The 23,442-nt window shown below is 38.2% G+C and overlaps 1 protein-coding gene across 3 annotated transcripts in view; it reads left to right on the top strand.

The window, feature by feature from the left end:
* The window catches only part of ATP6V1H (ATPase H+ transporting V1 subunit H), a 46,590-nt gene that overhangs the window by 9,392 nt on the left and 13,756 nt on the right, over nucleotides 1-23,442 (top strand). For 2 of the 3 annotated variants that reach the window (XM_067290454.1, XM_067290455.1), the window contains 9 exons: nucleotides 321-410; nucleotides 3,784-3,897; nucleotides 6,529-6,633; nucleotides 7,718-7,771; nucleotides 10,616-10,713; nucleotides 12,294-12,486; nucleotides 15,915-16,093; nucleotides 16,958-17,083; nucleotides 19,808-19,909. In XM_067290454.1, the coding sequence (XP_067146555.1) occupies nucleotides 321-410; nucleotides 3,784-3,897; nucleotides 6,529-6,633; nucleotides 7,718-7,771; nucleotides 10,616-10,713; nucleotides 12,294-12,486; nucleotides 15,915-16,093; nucleotides 16,958-17,083; nucleotides 19,808-19,909 (1,061 nt within the window). Of the gene's footprint in view, nucleotides 1-47; nucleotides 122-320; nucleotides 411-3,783; nucleotides 3,898-6,528; nucleotides 6,634-7,717; nucleotides 7,772-10,615; nucleotides 10,714-12,293; nucleotides 12,487-15,914; nucleotides 16,094-16,957; nucleotides 17,084-19,807; nucleotides 19,910-23,442 lie in introns of those variants that run through there. The other variant, XM_013954726.2, reaches the window with a different exon arrangement.

Here is a 23,442-nt window from a genome sequence, read left to right as displayed (position 1 = left end):
AAGCACTAATGGAGATTTTCCTAATCAGCCTTTCAACAAAGCACCTGGCAGAACCTTGCTGACTTCTACTAGGGAGTATTTGTTATCTCACTTGAAAGCCAGAAAACAGTAATTTGTAAAGGTAATGATTAATGTGACAGAAAATTTTCTCCGTAATATAATGCCAAATGTATTCATCTTTTATTGCAGTCGAATAAGACATTGGGATGCTTAATGCTTATGTAAGACTTAACTGTGAATTAATGAGGTCCTGTTTTATATTATCAAAAAGGAATAAAAACAATTGTTAATATTAATTTTAATGTCTTTTTATTTTCTAGTGTGCTAAAACATTTATAAACTTGATGACTCATATCTCCAAGGAACAGACAGTTCAGTACATTCTGACTATGGTTGATGATATGCTGCAGGTAGGTCAACAACCTGTCTTATTTTAAGTCTTTGAATGAATGAATGTCTATTTAGTCTAATTCAGGGTTCTTCAGGTGTTTGTCATACTGTATTAAAAGTATTCTTTTAGATTTTCAGATCTTGTATTCAGAAGTTAAATGTCAGAACTAAAGTTACACAGGTGACTTTGGTCTTGTTTATATGTGTTCATACTCTGAGTCACATACCTTTATGTTAATCCATCTACTCTCAACCTTGATTGATGCAACAACTTGGATGTTCAAGGATGACTTGTGACTTTAGCCCTTCTCTGTTGTGTAGATAGCATATGATTTGTAACTTACTTGAAGTTTTTGTTGCTGCTTCTCCTACAAAAGTGTTAATTTGGCTTCCTTCAGCAAGAAGATGCAGTTTCTATAGCTTCAACTTTCCAAAATAAGTTAAAATCTTGAGACAATATGCTCTGGAATACTGTGTAGTTTAATTATAGAATGGGAGCTCTTGGTCCAGTGAAATATATACAAATACACTGTAATGGAATACTACTATTTAAAATACAGACTTTATAGCTATGGGATACAATGACTTGGAATTTAGAATAAAGTTTGCTCTTGACTTGTTCAGGTCAGCACAGCAGTCCTGACACAGGTCAGTCTACTCTATCAGATGTATGCTTCTGCATTTTTTCACTTCCTAGTAGAGTAAGAGAGAATGACTGGAGTGATGACATAACAAGACGAGCTGAGCTGCATGAGCAGTTCTCCCTGTTGCTTGCCTAGAACATTTGGCTCCCTGTTTGACAGTCAGTTTCTCTTCTGCTGTTTCGTGATGTACCTATTTAATACAAGGTAACAGAGAAATGCATCCAGTAATAACTTAGTGGTTGAGGACATTCCCCTAAGAAACGGACTATGTGAGTTCTAATTCCAACTCTGAATATTCAGTATTGTCAACAGGCAAGCTGAAAAGTGTGAATCTCTCCACAGTACATATTACATGGGGATTATGGTGTTTTGTGGGGGGCATGGATTCAGTTGCTCGTCTCCACATTCAAGTTGTGTAATGAGTGAGTGCCCTTACTGCTAGAATACTAGCTAGTGGTGGCGATTCGTTTCTCATCTTCAGTTTTATCAGTCTGACCCTTTTCCTTTTTTCACTGGATTTTCTTTTTCTCCTTGTTCCAGCAACTTTACTTATGGGCTTGATCATGATTCTAAGAAAGATTTCTTTGGGTGGCTGGTGGAAGTGAAATTAGTGTGGTAATTGCCTTATGAGAATATCACCGTTCTGCTTGTTTGTGAAGATGGGGAATTTTTGCATGCTTAAATCCCTAAGGATACACTTCATATTCTGTTTATATGATAAACACTTGTAACAATTTCTCTGGATTAGTGACCTCTGTCACACTGCATAGTCTCTGATATTTATGAAAGCTTTAAGAACCTGCACAGTATTTAGTGCAGCTAGCAGCACCACCCAAGCAAGCTTCATTATGCTTCTTCAGAAATGACAGATGCTAAATTATTCAACTGTTGATATGAATACTTCAGGTTTTCCTTTTTACCAGTTTAGTCAGTAGTTGCCTAGAATGGAGCAGCACTACATATTTCAGGGCCATAGGCTTTTCTCTATTTCCCTCCTGTCTTCACCTCACACCTTTGCAGCAAACCAGACTAATCTGATTGATAGTGTGATGAAGTTATTTCAGCTTTTCTGCTTCCAGACTTGTCTGTCTCCCGCTTAGCTGTGTTGTAAACTGAACTTGTTGATCTAGTTATTTCTGATCTTTTTATCCAGACTGTGTGTAGCACAAGTGCAGATGTTAACAGCAATTTGATCGAACTGTCATTTTTCATCAAACTAGCCCTCACAAAACTGAGGTTCTCTCCAAGGCACTGTGTTCCTGAGACCTTACATTTTTATTTTGTATTTTGAAAAACAGTAATTTTGAGCTTTTTGGTCTGCTTTGTGTGAGATGTAGAGTATTAAACATGCAAACTGTGAATCAAATCACTGTGAAGGTTATGACTGTCAGCTAGTGACACCTGACTTCCCTAGTCAGTGATCAGAACAGCAATTTGCAGTGCATGTGGTACAGGTAACTTTGATACTTCCAATGAAGAGTTGCAATTCTGACATTCAGTAGGATGTCAATGTTTGGATCACAGATGCATTCAGGTCATCTTGTGCTTAACAGATTGCATTCCAACAAACAGGCTTGCGCAGCTGATTCTTGGTCCATAGTGTTAATAAAAAGGTGTCATATCAGGGGAGGAAAGCCCTTCAATTAGAGGAGTTTGAAAAATTAATAAAATGGGTAGGAGAGATTGAAATACAGTTCTCACATTTTCAGAGTGTCCTAATTGCAGGGCTTCTCAGCTACAAACCATTTTGTCTTCGTTGGTATGAGCTGCATACTTGATTGTAGTAGCTTGACTTCCAAGGGGAGACATCTTTTTAGACTAGACAAAGCATATGCCCCAGACTAGGGGCATACGCATCAGGCTAGGAAGTATGTGGAATTGCCTCAGCCTGAGGAAAGTTAAGAATCCAAGCAATTTATTTTTGTGGGGGAAGAATGTTTATTTGCTAGGTTATTAGGAAGTAGCAGAGCTCCTCTTTCTTCTTCAAGTTTGTGTGGCCTCTTCTTTCCTCTCCTTTAAGGAGAGCCATCATAGCTGCCTTGCACAGTGCATGTTAGGTGAAATGCTTGAAGCAACTCTGTGCAGTGTCCTTGTTCGGGTACTTGTGGTGTCTTGTGGTTTGGCCTAGAAGCTCTGGAGAACAGGCTTCTTGGGCCACTCCTGGTGGCTATGTCCTCTCCTAAGTGTTCAAGTAGACTGAGGTGACAACTGAACAGCTACAGATTCATTCTGGGAGAGAAGAGCTTGCCTCCCATTGGGAAGACTAGAGAGGCATAACTACCTTCTATTTCTGAAGTTTCACTGGTAGCTCACACAACCAGGCTGAACAAAGGGCTTTTGTGTGGAAGTAACAGCATGTGAAAAACTTTACTTTATTCAGGCATAATTGGAAGAAGAGTATTGTTTCTCTCTGAAGATGACAGTAGCTAATCTCTCATTCTGACTGGCTGATCAAAAGTATATACGTGTTTTTACTCAAGCAGGTGTTGGAGTACTGAGATATAACTAGGTGTTTGGAGTTTGGTTTTCCCCCACCCACCCCCATACTCCTTCATCTCCAATCTTAATATTAAGGGTGCTGAAACATTATATTCACAAGTAACTGTCAAACTGAGAAAATTTTCCAGGGACTACTACAATCTAGGATACACTCTGACAATATATGCCAATATAATGAGGGGGCAAATAACTGTCTTATGTTGAATGCTTTTACAAGTCTCCCTTCTTTTCCCTCTCCTTGTTCTTACAGGAAAATCATCAACGTGTTTGTATTTTCTTTGATTATGCAAAGCGTGGTAAAAACACTGCATGGTCTTACTTTCTGCCAATGCTGAATCGCCAAGATCTTTTCACTGTGCACATGGTAAGCTTTAACCTATCTCTGAAGGTGATAGAGAAAAATGATGTTTTTATTTTTTCTTTAGGAGATTTTTAGAGTGTGAAATTAAATGCTGCCTTGGCTGAAAAGTTTTCTTCTTACAGTCTAGATGAGTCACTCTTAATGTAAGCTTCACTTGACCGCTTTTTAAAAAGAAATACGTTGTTTATTAATATCATTCTTTCCGGGAAACTACAGCAGATTTTAAGGACTCAAAAAAGCAAGGATTTTAGAGTTAGTTAATTAGGTACAGCTATTAGAAAAACAATTTTTGTAACAATTGCCAGCCAACATTCCTCAGGTTTTACGAATATTGGAATTTAAGCCCCCTTCAAGTGAAAGGGGGATATCTTTATCTTGCTGATCTTATTCTCTCATATGCTCAAGTTATTGCTGCTTGTAGCCTGCTGTAATTGGACTGTAAACATATTGGGGAAGAAATAATGTCTACTGTGCATTATGTGGTATCTGCTGTGCTTTGTGCCACTGGCTGCTGCTGGTGTATATGAAATAACTTTAAAGCAGGTCTAACTGCAAAATTGTTTTCTGGAATTCTTAATATTCTTCTGTCATCTGTGCTGAGAACTGTCCATTTCACCTCAGCCATTTGTTCTTTTCCTTGTGGGAGTAAATATGGTTGTACTACTGTGAATTCCTACTGGAGACTGTAGCTTGCACCATTATTATGGTCTCGAGGACGAAAACTGCATGACTACAAATTGCTCTTCACTGCAGTTAACATTATGTTTATGCTGGCATGGTGTGATAAAACCAGATCAGTGGCTTAAACCACAAAACTGCATACCAGGTCTGCCGTATGCTCTGGTGGCAGTACTGGTGCAAGGAATTCCAGTCAAAGAGAGCTGTTGCCCCTTAGGTATGGCCAGCGCTACTGCATTTATGACTGTGCTGTGACTTGGCCAGTGAGCTAGCCTATTTTCAGGGAAGACTGGTTCACTGCCTGGTTCTGCAAGCAAGTAACTTGGTGCAGGTGAAGGAAGAGGCTGTTGTTTTGTTTTGTTTTGTTTTGTTTCTTTGCCACTGTTGGTGCTGAGGACCCCTGCTGCAAAACCACAGTCTGAGTACTTGGACAATATTGGCTTCCCAAGTGTGCAGGTGAAGTGTACTTCTCAGATCCTTGCAATGCAAACCAATTCATCTCCCTGGAATGATGGCTTGCAAGTGTACAGTTCGAAATTACTATGTTCAGTATTTTACGGTTCATAGATGTGTTATTCAGTCATTGTTATGTTCTGCTACCTCAAAAATATACAAATAAATTTCCAAATCGGAGAATCTCATGCGATGTGAATCCACTTTAAAACATCAATTTGCTCTTTTTACTTACCTGACTATGCATTTTAACACCAATATCTGTGGTTTTTTTTTTTTTTTTGAAGCACATTAACATTTTTCAAAAGAAACAGTTTTAGGCTTATGTTGGTGTGTTTTTTTTGTTGTTGGTTTTTTTTTTTTTTTTCCTTTTCCTCCTCCCAGTGTGCACACTGAAAGACCATTGATGCCACATCAGTGTGTCTGCATAGGTAGATCAAAGTATTTGTCCTCTGTGCCCAGGCCCAAACTCTAAGTATGAATGATCTTTGGTTCAGGGACTGGGTAGCAGTTTTAACTTGGGAGCATGCTAACCTAGAGTTCTGCTATCTCATGTTTAAGAGCCAAAGGGACTTTATAGGATTGCTTGACCACGTTGGATTGTGTCAAGCAAGTCCATTTCTGAATGCAGAGGTGGTTGTACCAGGCTGTCTCCCATACTCCCTTCAGAAATCTGTGATGGTGCTGCACTTCTGAATGCTGTAAAGTGGGAAGGTGCCTAAAATAGTCTCACCACTGCATCAAGGAGCTACATGCAGGCAAACTAACCCCAGCATCAGTAGTTCCTTGGTTAGACTGTTTTTAAAGCTGGCTCAAATATTTCTGCAAATATGCTGCAGACTACAATGTAGTCACTTAAATTAATTTGAAAAAGCTGGCATAGAAATACTCTTCTGGTTTGTACTTATTCTTGTCATAGGCATCATGAAAGCTTATCTGAATGTGTTCTTATTCTTTATTTCTCTTTAACTGCATTCTTAAATTCTACCTTCTTTATTGGTTTTCTGCTCTTCTTTTTCTGGGCTTGAGCCTTCTTCCTTCTTGATGATTACTTGCTTCAGTTTAAGAACATAAAACTTTAATGTTTTATGATCATTTGCATTGGCATATGCCTTAATTGCTTAAAGTAAGCATGCTAATGTATGCATTAGATGAAGTGTCTTATTGCTGATGGATTTTTGACTTTAAGTGTCCTACAGCAGTAGCCCATTGATAGAAGCTCCCCCCTCCTTCTCACTTCTTTGGTGCGTTGTGAACTTCATCAGATACAGCTATCCAATAACCTTGTAAAAATACACCAGCTACTGGGGAGTAGACGCAACAGAGAAAGCCGAAGGAACAAAATTACTAGGTGTGAAGATCCTTTGACATGGGAAAGATGATTTTTGTAAGGGGCCACCTTTTATCTAAACTTGGTTTTCAAAGCATACAGGACATTGCTCTGATATTAAATCTGGAAATTGCTGTTGCATTTGAAAATCTGTTTTTTGCATTCTCTTTCAGGCAGCAAGAATTATTGCCAAATTGGCTGCTTGGGGGAGAGAACTTATGGAAGGAAGTGACTTGAATTACTACTTCAACTGGATTAAAACACAGCTCAGTTCCCAGGTATAAAACTACTTCCTTTAAATATTACAGTGACTTTGGAAACTTTTTTTAAAGAATATGAATGCACATATGGATGTGCATACAGAAATTCTTCTTCATTTTTATTTTTTAAATGAAATTTCATATTGATATTTTAAAGCTAAATCTTTTTTCTTCAAGCACATGCTTTCTAATTTAAGACTTAATTTCACCTCCGCTTCTTGAAATCTAAATTAAAAGTGATTTAAAAAAAAAAAAAAGCATTTTGATTTTTCTGTTGATTAATATTCATTCTCTCTTGGAAAATGAGAGAACATATGATGAGGGGCTTTTGTCTCCTTGTATTGTTTTGCTTTTCAGAACTTGTTACAATGGAGAAAAATCAAATGGCAGCAGGATGTGAATAAAAGACTTTTTTTTTTCCTAGTTTGCTGTAGTATAAAGCTGTCTTTTAGCAGTCATGTCACTTGAAACTGAATAAATCCTGATTTGTTTGAACAGTATTTGTATGGCATTAGCTCAGTATGAACTGCTCACTTCTGGCTTGTCCTTCAAAGACAAATCTTTCTCCTTTGTGTTTGTTTCCCCCCCACCCCTATGAAACTTGTCAGTAGCCAATGATTCATCATTCTCTAAGATAGTGTTGGAACAGAAGCGGATTCTGGAAAGCAGAGAAACAGTTTGGTAGGCTTAGTACCAGCGTATTTTTCATCGATTTCCAAACTATGGACGTATTAGAAGGAAGTTTTACTTTGCCTCTGTAAGCAAGAATTTTAAAGTTGGAATTTCTTTCAGAAAGATTCAAGAGAATGGCTTTCAAATTTTAAAATGAATAAAAGTCTTGAGTAAATCTACAGTTAAAAAAAAAAATCTTGATATGCTATCTCAGGATTATCTCCAGGCATATTCTTCTAGACATGATAGTGTGCGGTTGGAAAATAAATAGTAAATCATAATATATTGAGGAAAAAATGGTATCTCATAGACTTTTTTTTTTATCTTTTGTATTTTGTGTCTGGAAGGATGGGGGGATTGGAAGAGATTTGGTAACAGTTCTGTAAAGGTAAGGGACAGCTCTGATTTTAAACTTTCATTTTTGTGCTAGAAACTACGTGGTACAGGGGGTTCTGTGGAAGCAGGAACAGTCTCCACGAGCGATGTGAGTATTTCTTTGAAATATGTCAATTTTCTTTTTTAGAGAGGTGATATCTGCTGTTGGGATAAGGGGCAGAGCTGTTTTGCTAGAAAATACTTGGAATCAAACTGTACTACAAAAGATTGCCAGATGATGGCACCAAGAAACAAAACACTGCTTTAAAACACTGGTTTAACAGAAAATGTTGGCACTGGAAGTACATGTTTTACAAGTTATATTTAGTTGTTAAAGCTGTAAATGTATTAAGCATCCTCTTTGTTACAATTTGGAGAAATGATGGGCAATTTTTGAACAATGCTGTCTGTTTTGTACTAGACTTTCTGACTTGTCAGTAAAAGAAGCTTGGGAGTAGGGAGTTTCTGGCTCTTGAAATGTAGAACTTGCAAATGGCACATCAGACTAACATTTGTTAACAAGCTAACATTGCCCCTCAAACCTCTGTAGCATGGAATTGCAAGAGTACTTGTAAAGCTATAAGCTGTTCGTATTCAGTATTTATTTATACTGAATTTCACATAGCTATAATGGCTACTCATCTTAGAGATGAACTGTGTGTGGCAGTATAGCAAATGCAAATGATCATCATAACTGACTTTTCTGTTTTGTGGTGGCACAATGAAGCAGTTCATCATGGCTTCTGAATGTGGAGTAGGATTCGGCAGTTTGGTCTCTTGGTCCTTTCACAACCTGAATATTAGAGTGAAAGTGTCCATAGTTTTTCGACAGAATTAAATATGAATTCAGAATTTGTTTCTCTTCTAAGTGAAGTAATTGCTTTAAAGAATTAGCTTCCCATAGGAAGCTAATAAAAGCCTCTTAAAGTACCACTGACCAAGATTTAAATTAGTAAAGCGGAAGGACTTTGTGTTACCCGTGACCATGTAGTAGGGGATTAAATTATGGCCTGAGCATGGAAGTTGAAGTATGTACAGTTTTGTGTCTCATTACTGTAAGGTTTCGTTAAACTGATAGCCCTATGTCTTGTGGCCCTAAAACAGTAAATCCTTCTACATGCCGTACCACTCATTATGGAGTGATCTGTATCCAGTGTACTGTAGTGCTGTTTGGATATACTACTGTGGAGTCCCAAAGCAGCAAAACTCATAGTGCAAATATGTTCTAGGATAATTAGGTTGTGTACAGTATTGAATTGACTTGGTTATAGTGTTTCTGATTTCAGATCTAGCTTGTGCAGAATTTCCAAGCAGGTGCTAACTAAAGTATTTCAGAATAAAGTAGGGATGCAGTTGTAACATTTTACGTGGGAAATGATGGCTGGGATTTATTATAAAATTTAAATTTAAGGTAGTGTTGAAAGAGAAAGCTTTTATGGTGATCTATTTAAAGATAAAATAACTCCTAGTGCAGGAATGCGGTTTCGTGATGCAGATAAGAATACATTATCCTGGGGAGAGGAGGGTGTCTGTGTGGAGAGAGTTGTTTCAAGAGTTACATTTTTTGTGTATGTTGTTTTTTATTTGCATGGTGTATGAAAGTGAATTCCTACCCAGTGAAATAAATGTCCTTTATAATGAATGGCTGTAGATGTTTAGACTCAGTATTTACATAAAGGTCTTAGAATAAAGATGAATTCATTTTGTGACTCTTGTAAGGGAGTTTAAGTTCTGTTTATTGTCTGTTATCTCTTCATTTCATATGGGGTTGCCTAATTTCTTTCTTCCATTGAATGTTTGAAAGGTTTGACTTGGTAGATCAGTCATACAATACAATGAGACTTTAAAGGCGCTTAGTAAAGAAAAAAGCTTATAGGAAAAAATACTTCATCTGTTGCATGTCTGAGTATTAGTCAAGATATGCCAGAATCTGAGCAAGAGGAGAGAATAAAATGCCACTTCTGTCATACCTTGGGATCTTTTTGCTGCTGTAGTGGAAAGCACAATGTGCCAACTGAAAAAAACATTTTTGAACTGCAACCAATCTTATGTATTATTGCACAAGAAATACATACTTTTAGAGATGAAAAGCTGTTTAATTATTCTGTGTCAGTGACTGTTCGTATAGGAATTTGAATGAAAATAGAATTCAGTGATGCACATCTCGGCATTTCAGCATTTTCTTGAAGGGAAAGTTTTAGTCTTCTCGTAGCACAGTATAATGTGCTAAGCTTTTCATTAAAAGGGAAAAAAAGAAAAAATTAAAATGCAGCGCTAAACTCTGAAGATGATTGTGCATACTCATCTCTAATGGTATTTTTATATATAAATATACCTCTCATGTATTATGATAAGCATGGTACTTACTGTGTACTTACATGTATAGGGAAATATGCAGTTGTAATGGGACTACTGCTGTGCTGAGTAGGAGGATGGGGATGGGAAGAACTCTAACTGAAAATTCCTTTTTGCTACAGAGACCTGTAGCAGACTTAATCAAGTCTGGTAAACAGTTATGGTACAGCTGTTTTAGTTTCCAGAGTTTGCGCAACAGTAATAACTGATTCTCTTGATGAAATGGCTCTGGCAGTGTAATCAAACAGAAGACAGCCTTAACACAAGCTGAGAGAAGGCATGTTCAAATAGGCTATAAAAATCTGTTGTGGTAATGGTAAAATGGTATCACTTTCATAACATTTCTTTCCCTTCAAAACTCTTCTCTGCTTATATTTTCCTTTCTACCTTTTCTTCTCCTGTCAGATTTTTTTTTTAATTATTATTTTTTAAATAAAGGGGTGTAAAGCTTTATAAGGGTGACCCTGCTTAAATCAGAAGTGTTGCTGAAGAAATGTGTAACGAAGCATGCTAGTAGAGCCTGTTGTGGAAAACTGAGCTTCAGTGTTTAGTACCTAACTCTTCTAATAAGAAGTGATGTATTCTTGTTTTCACCTAGAGTTCCCAGTATGTACAGTGTGTTGCTGGATGTCTGCAGCTGATGCTCAGGGTCAATGAATATCGCTTTGCATGGGTAGAAGCAGATGGGGTAAACTGGTGAGCATTTATTTCAATTTATATGGATATACTTGCACTTACAATAGCACATTCCCAATGACCCCTTTTGTAATAGAATTCTCTTGCAAAGACAGCTGCTGTGTTTGAATGCAAAACCTGTTTGTTTTCAAACATTAATACATTCATATGAACAGATGAAACTTGCAGATATAGGTACTGATTTTGAGGTCTTAACGCTACTTTGTCTCTGTGAAGAACTGCTTATATAGATGTCTGAAGGGGAATATACCTATTCATCTTCAGTTAAAGACTCTCTGAGATTGTTATTTACTAGTACAGGAACTAAAGAAATGAGTTTCTGCTGTGTTTTCAGTATCTTTCAGTTGGAGTCTTTCAGTCTTGAAGTATTAGTGAAAGGAGAAAAAACCCCATGTATTCTGAAGCGATGCTTCTCTTCCCCCCCCCCCCATCCACCACATATGGCTTTAAGTAGATTGTTCTTTTTATCCAGATTCTCTTCATAAATAGCTTTGCATGAGGTTAAGGTGGCATTCATCTTCTTTAAGAACGCTCATGTATAAATAACTCTTCTACCATGTGTGTCTTTATTGGGGTTGGTGGCTATACAATTTGGAATCTAAGAAAAGAATACCTTTCTAGCCCAAATTGGAGAAAAGTCAAAGTTGCCAGTGAAATGAAAATTCAAAAGACTTTCAGATGTATCAAGGTGACACTATTGAAATGAACTTTTTCACCAAGGTTGTTGGTAATGGTTAAGAAATAACAATAAACTATTGAAATGTTACAATAGGCTTAATTTCAACAAATCTGAGTTTTGTCATCTTAATTTTGATAGTAGTAATTTTGCAAGTTGCTTTTTTTTTTTTAAATTAGCTTGGCTTTTTGGGGGGAAAGAACTTGTAAATTGCTTATTAAAATTTCAAAACAGAAACTTCGTTCAGCTGAAATACAATTTTTTCCCTCTTCTTTTCTTGGAGATCGTGTGATGTTGTTTCTTGCCTAGTGGTGCTGTATTATATCTGTCCCTTTTGTGATCTGGTGCTACATATAAGCTATTATCTGAAAACTTGCTTGTTAAATAGTCCCTACTTCAGCTCATTTCAAACACTCTTGTGGAGTGATACAGCTAGGAAATGTATTCTTTCTGTATGTGTAGACTGTTCTGCTTGCATACTCCTCCTCTTTCCTGACTCTGAAAAAGTAGCTATGTGTTTCTCCTGGAATGACAAATAATGCTCTAAACATGCCGCTAGAAAAAATCTCAGTCTGAAGGTGGATACAGTATTAAATCAATTCACATTGGAAAAAGCTTCTTTATGGCTATAAGGCAGAGAAATAAAATAAAAAGTATATTTTAAAAGATGGCTTCCTAAACAAGCTGCTTGGATGATGATAAATACTGGTGCAGCGTATTGTGAAGTATGTGTTGTGCACTCATCCCTGCAGCTCTTACCGATAAGTTCCTGTTAAATGTGTGTATGTGTTTTGTGTGTGGTGTTTTTGTTTTTTTTCTTTTTGGTAATAAAATGTTTCAAGGTAGAATAATACAACGCATGCTGTTATTTAAAAATCAAATGTATATCATGTTAACTTTTCAGTATCATGGGGGTCTTGAGCAACAAATGTGGCTTCCAACTCCAATATCAGATGATTTTCTGTGTGTGGCTGCTGGCGTTTAGCCCTCAAATGTGCGAATATCTCCGTCGATATAATATTGTTCCAGTGCTGTCAGATATTCTTCAGGAATCGGTCAAGGAGAAAGTGACCAGAATCATCCTTGCAGCATTTCGGGTAAGTGTTTGTTAACTGCAGGTGCAATGTGCTCAGCTGGTTTCAGATGTTGCTGAAGCACAGCTGTTTCTGTTATACCTTATCAGGTATCCTGGATTGAAAGCTATTTCTCCCTCTTTTTATGACATGAGTTTTGTTATAGGTAATACAAATGCTGTTACAAGTGACAGACAAGCAGCTTTTAATGCCTTCTTAGAATAAGTCTGACTAATAGTATATTGAACACTGGTATTAGTGGTTTCTCATGTTTAGTTCAAGATTCTTTTTTCTACTAGTAGTAGTGCTAAAACACTGGAATTACTGATACTGGATTAAAGCTTCCTAAGGCAGAATTTATTAAAAAGAATACCATTTTGAAGAGAGATCTGTTTGCCCAACTACTTGATTGACTTGGGAATTATCTACTAGTCCAAAAATCTTTCCTTGGTAACTCTGTCAAGATGAACGAGGATATCCATGTAAGAGCGGCTAGCTGACCTACTGTGTTCATATTACCTGAAAATGGCTGATCCTACTTAGGATACTTCGGAATAACTAAGCACTGAGGCTTGATGCTTTCATTGTGTAATTCATGTGTGCTAATTAGGCCCATGCATGTAGTTGATGTGCCCACATGTCAAGCGTCCTGTATGTGATACAGGAATGCTGTAACAACTTCTAGTCCTGTTTTAAAAGTTAGACCTGTTGGCGGATGAGGTAAATTCACAGGAGAGACAAACCTCACTGTAAGTTTAAAGATGGAACTTGAATGTCCTGGGCTCTGTCTGCTGCCAGTGAAGAGAAGCATGTTCAGAGAGTGTTTCAGTGAACGTGTCTTCCCTAGACCATAGAAGCAGCCTAGAACAGTAAACCTGACTTCCATTAGGTACCCAAAATGGTCTGTATTCAATTCAGGGACTGAGTGACTTTCTATTATTGACTTTCTGCAGACAAAGAATCAAAATGCAGTATGTGTTTGGACTACTTGTTTGAAGAGTAAAATGAATCTTAAAATTTGAGATTTTACACTTCATTATTGAAGAGTGTATGTGTTTACATATACATTCTGATGCTCTGACTTGTGTTTTTAAAAGTTGAGTCTTTAAAAATCTCAAAGAGCAAAGCATGAGGAAAGCGATAGCATTGTTGAGGATCTTAATGTTAGGATTAAATGGGGAAATACAGCAAGAGAGCTTTAAAAAGGGGTGACAGGTTTCAATATCTTATGTTCAATATCTTCCAATTCTGAGGTCATTAAAAAACCAGGAGAAATAATTGCTAGTTCTTAGAGTTACTATGTTTTGCAGGAGGAGACAAAACCAAGCCAGGTTCTTTTACTAAATAAAGGCTGAGGAGGAACAAGGTGGTTTTATTACAGGTTTTGGGGAAATTAATGCTGGGGAAAGAAAACAGTGAAGTTAGATTAGTGTTGGCATAAGAATGAGGCTGTAAACTGACAGGCAAGAAATATAGATTGGAAGTTAGACATTGAAGCTGTTAGTTCTGGAGCAAAATTAAAATAGGTAGTGGAGGCAAAAGGGACCATTTCCTTTGTAAGAGACTGCAGTATAAATTTATGGAAAAAAATAAGTGATTTGCATAAATGGCTAGGCTTGACAATCCCCAGATCCTCCCCGTGGTCCATGCCTTACAGAGGGAATGTCATGAGTTTTGGCAATTGATATGCATCTGCCCTGCTATCTGATTCCCTCCCAATTTGACCTGTTTCACTTCTTTGGTAAGTTAATTGTACCAAGAATGTAATTATAATGCACTTTTTTTTCTTTTTTTTTTTATTGGTGAAGCAACAGGCATGAAGTACTTCTGACTACTTTGAATCAATTACTTGCTCTGTTAGAATGTATTTTTTTACTCATCTTTTTGTGGTTTTGTAGTATTTCTCATTTTTGTCTCATGCCACTTTCCTTGCTACTCATTTTGTACCTTAATACTTTTTAATCACTAAATAGTTTACTGATCTGTTCTATTTAATTATGTGCTCCTGTTTGTATTCTCCTAATATACCCTTTCCATTTCAGTATTAAAAAGTTTGAATACCTCACTTTAGTATGAGTTGTTTAATAATATTGGGAATAGCTTCTGCTTCTGCCTCTCTCTTAAATAGGAGTTCTTTAGAAACTTTAGCTACATGCTCTTTGAAATTGCTGAATCTTGTCTTTTAGGATCCATTATTTGTTCTTTTGCTCTCATTAGCACTTACAACTCTAAGTAGATAATTTAGTATTACTTTCTCTAAATTACCTTTTACTTTTCAGGTCTCTTACTTAAGGGATAGAAATGTATATATTTTTCCACATAGGAAAATGAAATGGGTTGTATGTGGCCATTAAAAGCAGTAATAGAACTTTTTCCTCATGCAAGTTTTAACATTAATTTGCAGTATCTTACCTTACTAAGTAACATGATGTCTGATATCTTAGAAACCTTAGTATAAAGATTGTGTCATGAACAAGAGGAATGTAGTCAAATTCCTTCTGTATAATTGCATCACTTTTTTCTGGTAAATGTTAAGGCTTATTCATATGAATACAAACTCTATTTGTTAAGGACTTCCTCTTTTAATATGGATTACATGTTTTCAGCTTTATCAAAAAGTGCAGGTGGCTAGCTCTGATTGAACAACGTAATTTGAAGCTGATTACACTGAGTAAAAATGTAATAAATGATATTAGAACTTGATTATTACATTCTGTGCTTGTCTTACCAAAAAGCTTCTGTTTGAATAAAAACATCTAGTTGGAATGTTACCAAATTCAGAAGAAGCTGATCTAATTCAGATGTAAATTCTTGAGTTGGAAAGATCAGTTTTTTTTAAAGACTTTTCTACTTTATGCTGGGACTACACAGAAAATTAAAACTGATAAACCTAGATAAAAGTAGTTGTTTATGGCAGAGACTCTACAGTTTGGGATATCAGCCTCCCTTTTTTCTTTGAGTAGTGTTTCTGCTTTATTTGATGTGGAAAATGATCAAAGCAGGTGTATTAATACTTTATAATGTTTAAGGTAGCATGGCACACCACTCCATTTAGGAGGAAGAAGGTCCAAATCAGTTGCTTGAATGCAATGGGGTTTGTGCTTTTTGGCATATGTGATTGTATGACTTCTACCTTGCAAACCAGAGCCATAGTCTTTTTCAAGTTTCTCTTGATTCATGATACCCATTTGCTTTAGTCCCACACATGAATACTCCTCATGTGCAGTAAGATGAGTGCCAGGCAGTTTACACCACTGAAGTAGGTGTAAAGCAATCACTGTGTGGCAGACTCATATTTTACTTCTCTTTGGAGGGATTATTTCATGAAGTGCTCAATTCTGCCTAATAGTCACTTCTTAAATTAAAAACTGCCAACAAGGAATTTCAAAAATACTAGCCTTTTCATTTCAGAATAGTCTGTTCTTTTAAAAAAGAAAAATTTATTTTCCTAGAATCTGTTAGAGAAATCTACAGAGAGAGAAACTCGCCAAGAATATGCTCTTGCCATGATTCAATGTAAAGTTTTAAAGCAGCTAGAGAATTTGGATCAGCAGAAATACGATGATGAAGACATAAGTGAAGATATCAAATTTCTACTGGAGAAGCTTGGTGAGAGCGTGCAGGACCTTAGGTATGTTTTGTAGTATGAAATTTTGAAAAGTGTGATTATACAAACATTGGTAAAATCTTTTAAAACATAATATTAAATATTATATACTGTTATATATAATGTATAGTATTGTATATAATTATATATGGCTACAATACACAATATTATAGTTATATAATATATGGAATTATGATACTTATGTGATGGCTGATAAGACAGCATACCGGAGGTATTGGTTGTATATGAAAGATACTATTACAACTGAGTATTTACATGCTGAATTGAAAAATCTTCTTCACTACTGGATATGTGATCTTCATAACTGGTAAACTGTTAAGAAAGAACTTCAATGGGAGTTGGTAGGAAATAAATGCAGTCCTAGTCTAAGCTAAGGACTACCTAATTAGCATACTCTTTTTGCTGTCCAAGTTAACTCAAGGTATGCTTCTCCTTCTTTCCTGTGCGTAAATTGAACTGCATGTTAGTTTGCATCAAAGGCTTAATTTTATGAAAATCAAGGACCATGATCCTTTGGAGAAATTAAAACGCGGAAAATATATTGATGATAATGGCAGGAAAGCATGCAAAACAGCTGATAAATTTCCAGAAGTTCAAGACTGGTTTTTAATTTTGGGAATCCTGTTTGGGGAGAATGAGGGCTAAATACATTTTTCTCTTACCTTTCATGCATTTCAGTATTTTTAAGCAATGATGAACTTTTATGAGCAGGAACAGTTCTTGTACTTTGCAGAGAGCTGACTTCCAAATGTGTCATAACAAATTGTGCTCCAGTTCTGTCTTGCTAGGGATAGATTTGGGTGTGCTATTCAAACTCCCTTCGTGGAAGCTGAGCCTGTATTTTATTCTGAGTCTTTTGTATTGCAGCTCATTTGATGAGTACAGTTCTGAGCTCAAGTCAGGAAGACTGGAGTGGAGTCCTGTACACAAGTCTGAGAAGTTTTGGCGTGAGAATGCTGTAAGATTAAATGAGAAGAATTATGAACTACTCAAGTAAGTCCTCAACTCTTGATTCATATTATGCTTTAATATTTTCAGTATTTAACTGATACTGTGTGTAATACCTAATTTATGTCAACAGGGAGTAATAACTAAAGTGAAAACAAGTTAGAATGCATGGTCCTTACCCAGTACTGATCTTGGCCAAAAGCTGTATTGGTTATTTGCTTTAACTGCTCAAAATATATTGATGACAATGGAAGGAATATCTCTAGCTTAACTCACTTACAGACTTGTACAGATGCTTTTAATGCTTTCATTCGAAAAACAGTTATACTAATTGATGTAATTAAAAACTGATTTTGCCATATCTTAGGCTTAATTTTGTGGTTTTTGTTGTCATTGATCAGAGTAAAGAACTTCATCCTCAAATACTTGGAGGCTGAAAGTTGTGCTACTGTTCTGTGGAAAATCTGATTTACTGCATTACATCCTAGGCTGTCTGTTTTGTCTTTGGACTGTTTGGTGCAAGCAGGTTGTTACATGAAGTGTAGCCAAAACTCATCTTTGCTATTGGAGTTAGTGACTTGCTTTCTGGCTTCTGAAAGCAGGCACTCAAAGACATCTGGGTTTTAAATAGCTGTGGGAAGCTGTTAGTTGTCCAACTGTGTCATCATTAACTGATAATTTGGTATATATGCTCTTCTACCTGTTCTGTGTTTGCTAGTAAGTGCTGGACCTAACTGAAATCAGGAGATTGAGTAGAATGGGTGATGTTAAAGGCATGGCAAGAACAGACTGAGTCAGAGTCTGTGTGCGCTCCAGTCTGCCCTGAAACCTCGGCAGAGGGCAGCAGAGCAGAGAACCCTTTGCTAAATATGTAGGCGATGCTTCCAACTACAACATGAAGATGATGTTGATACTTAGTATTTCCAATAGCAGTTGCAATATTTTATTGTAATCATCTCTCCCGGCTTTGGGACCACCTGTTAGGTAAATGTGTTGTGCCTGTGCTGCAACAAAGTCAGTGATGTACAATATATTAAAAAAAAAAAAAAAAAAAGTCTTGGGGGGAGGTAGAGGAAGACAAGGGATTTGACATGGTTTATACCAAGCCACTTTGTACTGTTGAGGTTTCTAAAATTCCTTCCACTTTCCTTTTAATTATCTTGTACCTGAGAGTTTTTCCTCTGTAGTATAAGGCAGAGACAGACAATCCTGTCCTCTCCAAGCTGGATCATTTTCTTTTCCCTTAATATCTGCTGCACTATTTGTTTTCTAAATCTAATACACTTTTGTTAGATTTGCTTTTCTTCCTGCCCTCCCCCATTATTGACTTCTTATGCAAGTGATGTTGGACTTGTATTTTGCTCTACAATATTTTGTAGAACCTCAGTGTCTTTTGATTAGTGTTACAGTTCCTGCTCTTAAAATTAGGAGTTTTTTTGTTTTTGTTTTTTTTAAATGAAAAGCACTTTACCTATTATTTTCCAGCCTGTAGGGAGGTAGTGGCTGCGGTATTTTAAAAAAAGAAAATTCCAATAGAATTCTTCCATTTGAATTTTTAACCCTCTGAAGTGTTTGTTTCTACTTATTGCTAACTTTGTGTAATTAGAACATATTTGCATCTCACTAAGTGTAGATGAATCTAATTTTCCAGTGGTCCAGATGCTTAGTCTTTTAAACTTGTTATTAGTCGCTAGCCTTCATATCTGCCAGGTTTTTTCCCTCATTACTGGCTAGTGAACAGAGTTACTGGTGACTGTTTTCCACTCAAAGTGATTAAACTACTTCATTAAAAGACCAAGACAGTGTTAAGAATTGAGAAATTGAGAAACTTTTATAATTCTTACAGTTCTGTATTACTGTTCATGCTAACTAAGTAAGTAACATATGCAATTGGAGTTTATTAGAAGGTATCTCTTTCCTCATCTCAGTCTTTAAAGAGAGTGAGGACAGAACTTTTTTTTTTTTAAACCACAGCAGTTGATTAAATGGACGATATTTCTGAGGTAAAGGTGGTCATCCTGAACCAAACGAAAAAATCATAATTGAACAGACCAAAGAACTTATACTGCTCTTTTCTTAACTGCTTTTTCAAAAGTAGTGTTCTGCATAAAATTCTGCCCTTTTGCCAGTCTGCATCATATGCTAAGGAAGGCACCGGGTGTAAGGTAGGGGGAGGAATGGAGCTGAGGAAGGGCGGGTTGATAGCAGGCTGGTAACATGGCTTCCCAGGCTCAGTGTAGCCTCCTCGGTGCGTCACAGGCAGTGTGGCCTCGTAGCTTCCTGCATCCATAGTGCGAAGCCAGCTCCTGTGCTCGGGAATGGAGAACGGCTGGCAAACAGAACTGGGGTCTATCATTTAACACAAGAGGCAGCATCTGTTGGCTTTGTGTATGCTTTGTTTGTGGTGGTGTCTTGACGTGCACCCCCCCCGGTCTATAAATATTTATGTATTTGGTTAGTACAGCTGGTCTTGAACTCAAAACTGTTGGTCTTGAAGTCAACATATATGAAAAAGTAGGTATTTTGTAAACCTTAGTATAGGTATTTGTAGGTGTGGCTTGCTATAGGGTCTTCAGTGAATGCTTTTAATAGACTTTTGTTAATGAAGGAAGCATCTGTATTGTTTAAAATCCAACTGCATGTGTGGAAAAAGTTATATTCTAGCTTTACTCTGCAAATGACTTGTATGACATGTTTATGGTTGCAAACTGTTAATTTAAATTCAGTGGTAGAAAACCTGAGATTTGATTGTTTCAAATCCTTTCGTAGAATCCTGACAAAACTTCTGGAGGTTTCTGATGACCCACAAGTGCTGGCTGTAGCTGCTCATGATGTGGGAGAATATGTACGACACTATCCCCGAGGGAAACGGTGAGAAAAATACCTAGGTGCTGTTATTCAAGAGACTTAAGCTAGAGTATATACTTTGCCTGATTGTTACTTCTTTATATTAAGATATGGTGCAATGGAATTGCAGGTTTTTCTTAAGTTCAGTTCATTGGGAAGGTATTATAGATGACAAAATATAAACTGGATTCTTGACTTTTGTTACTACTATGTTTTAGTGGCCCTTAAAAGTGAAGGGAACCTATGTCTAAAGTACTCAGGAATAAACTTTTCAGACTAAAACAGAAGTAATTAGAACAGCTTCAGAAGTAATTGGAACAGCTACTAAGAATTTAATCAGCATGTTGTTTTTATCCTTTATTAGGGCTAACTATTGGGCTATAAATGTTGGACTTACAGTGGACTTTCAGCAATGATTTTATTTTGTGACTTTAAAACCACTGAGACAAACAATTTTTTGTTTTCTTACAAACAATTATTATAATTTCTAAAGATACTGGCACAGCTTCGGTTATCACCTTCCTATTTTAGTGTGTTTTCTTTTGCTACACAAATATAACTTTAAGCAAAAATGTTAACATTTGCTGTAAACCCAAATTCCTGTCAAAATATGCACACACGTGCACACCCCCCCCAAAGCAAACAAATATAGTTGTGTGTGTGTGTATATATGCACACACACTTACTATGTTTTCATATATATATATATATATATATATATATATACACACATACACATACACTGCTATATTTGTTTGCCTTGTTCTCTTGTGAAAACCGGTGAGCAAAAAAACTTACTTGCTGAATAATCCCATCTCTGAAGAAATGACACTACTGTAGCAGGAAGGGGCATTAGGAATTTTTGCAGGAATCATGCTCATCAGCCACCCAAAGTGGGGAGCTGGGACATGTGATTTAACTTATATAGCAAAGCAGTGGTCTGTTTCTGGTTCCTGGCTAGGGTTTAATTGAGACGAGAATAGTCTTCTAAGGCTGTTGGAAACCTCATGAGCATTTCTTGCCGAGACTGCTATCTCAGCATTAGTAACAGTCAAGCACAACAGACTCAAACTTCATGTTACATATGTGCTAGAAAGACTTGCTCACTCTAGGAAGACTCATAGCCCTTGTAATACTGTAAATAACTTGAGCTCAAGATGTTTTAAGATTATTGGAACAAAATAAGTCCATCTTCTAGGTCCACTAAGAAAGATCAGAGGCATTCAGTATCCTTTTGTGTTTGCGCTCCCCCCTTCTTCTCCCAGTCTATAAATATTTATACATTTGATTAGCGTAGCTGGTCTTGAAGTCAAAACTTCAAGACTTACACAGCACTGCTCAGTGATTATTCAGCAAGTATTTGTTGATTAGCTCTCGTGTCTTCCAAAAGAGATTTATAACCACTTGTATTTGAAGGCAAGGTATTCTCCTGCGAGGTGGAAACCCATATTGCTGCCTGAAAGAAGGCAAAGTGGAAGGGTTTTTACTGAATGCTCCTGCTTTAAGCTGTCCCTTGTTTGAAAGCATTTTATTAGACATTTGCCATAATCCTTAAACGGCTTGCACACGTCCACTTAGGAGTATAGCACAATACATGGTCTAATATGGCCACGTGGTTGCAGGACCAAAGCTATTCAGTCAAGTGAGTGGGCAGAAGGAACCTGCCCCTCCCTGTCTCCAGTTGGGAAAATGTACTGCTGATGGGAGCTCAGCTCTGCTCAGCAGCTGCTATACCCTACTCTCCCAGGCTGTTAACCCAGTTCTGGGAGGCTTCAGCCTTCAAAAGGAGTGGTCACAGGCAAATAAGTAGTGTCCTAGGTACTATTCTAACCCACGTTCTTGTTGCAAATTCTAATAATTCAATTCTTTTCTGCATACAGAAAACTAAATAAGCCAACACTGTTCTGAAGGACAAACTAAAACGCCTCAATTTATGTTTCTTTCAAAGGATTTCATTTGTCATCTAGTGTATCCTTACCAAGTATGACTTCAGCAACTGTAGGACTAAAAGCTTAAAACACCTAAGCACAATGTGTTGGTTGCCACGTATAGTCCATTTCTTACCATAATAGTTTTTGGTATATAGTTATTTACTGCTCCTACGCTTGCTTGGCCTTTCACTCTTGCAATGTATGACTCACTTGAGGATGGATGTGTAAGAGCCTGAGCTAAAAGAGTTAATGGCCCAAACACTTGGCAGAAGAAGGAAGGAAGGTACTAACAAGATAAGGTGTGGCTGGAAAAGAGAATCATGCGAAGGCAGGATAGCACTTTTCTGGGGCCAATCTACTTGTCTTGGGCAAACTGTTTCAAAACAAGTCTGAGACAGCATTGCACCTGTGTGTCTGATGGGGAAGCGGGGACTATCTCTCACTGGACCCCCCTGCCCCTGTCTGAGAAGCTTGGAGAACAGACTGCGCATGTGGGGTAATTACCATATGAGGCAGGACTGGAGGTGGGAGGGGGGGCTAGTCTATAAATAGCGCAAATCAGTGATGCCACCTGGGCACCCTGCTATCCGCAGGAACTGGAGGAATGGCTGGAGCCCAGGGTGGTGACCCGGATCTTTCCTTTACCTCTGTTCTTATGTCTCTGGCTCTCTCTCTGTCTGGCTCTCTCTCGCTCTCTGTCGCGCGTGCGCTCTGTCTGTCTCTCTTGCTCTCTGTCGCGCGCGCTGTCCTGTCTCGTGCTCTCTGTCCGGCGCGCACGCGCTCTCTCTGTCGCGCTCTGTCATGCTCTGTCGCGCTCTCTCTTGCTCGCTCTCTCTGGCGCGCGCTCTGTCTCTCTCTCTCTCTGGCGCCGCAGCGCTCTGTCTCTCTGTCTCTCTCTGTCTCTCTCTCTGGCGCGCGCGCTCTGTCTCTCTGTCTCTCTGTCTCTCTCTCTCTGGCGCGCGCTCTGTCTCTCTCTCTCTCTCTCTCTCTGGCGCGCGCAGCGCTCTGTCTCTCTGTCTCTCTGTCTCTCTGCTCTCTCTCTTCTGGCGCCTCTCTCTGTCTCTCTCTCTGGCGCGCTCTCTCTGTCTCTCTCTCTGGCTGCGCGCGCTCTGTCTCTCTCTCTGTCTCTCTCTGGCGCGCGCGCTCTGTCTCTCTCTCTCTGTCTCTCTCTCTGGCGCGCGCGCTCTGTCTCTCTCTCTCTGTCTCTCTCTCTGGCGCGCGCGCTCTGTCTCTCTCTCTGTCTCTCTCTCTGGCGCGCAGCGCGTCTGTCTCTCTCTCTCTGTCTCTCTCTCTGGGCGGCGCTGCGCTCTGTCTCTCTGCTCTCTGTCTCTCTCTCTCTGGCAGCGCGCGCTCTGTCTCTCTCTCTCTCTCTCTCTCTGGCGCGCGCGCTCTCTTTCTCTCTCTCTGGGGCGCTCTCTCTCTCTGGCGCGCGCTGTCTCTCTGTCTCTCTCTCTCTCTCTCTCTGGCGCGCGCGTCTCTCTGTCTCTCTCTCTGGCGCGCGCGCTTGTCTCTCTCTCTGTCTCTCTCTGGCGCGCGCGCTCTGTCTCTCTCTCTCTGTCTCTCTCTCTGGCGCGCGCTGCTCTGTCTCTCTCTCTCTGTCCTCTCTCTCTGGCGCGCGCGCTCTGA

Source organism: Apteryx mantelli, chromosome 2 (assembly GCF_036417845.1).
Source record: "Apteryx mantelli isolate bAptMan1 chromosome 2, bAptMan1.hap1, whole genome shotgun sequence".
Taxonomy (NCBI): Eukaryota; Metazoa; Chordata; class Aves; order Apterygiformes; family Apterygidae; genus Apteryx; species Apteryx mantelli.
Note: the sequence above shows the minus strand (reverse complement) of the source record. Positions and strands in the feature narration are given on the sequence as shown.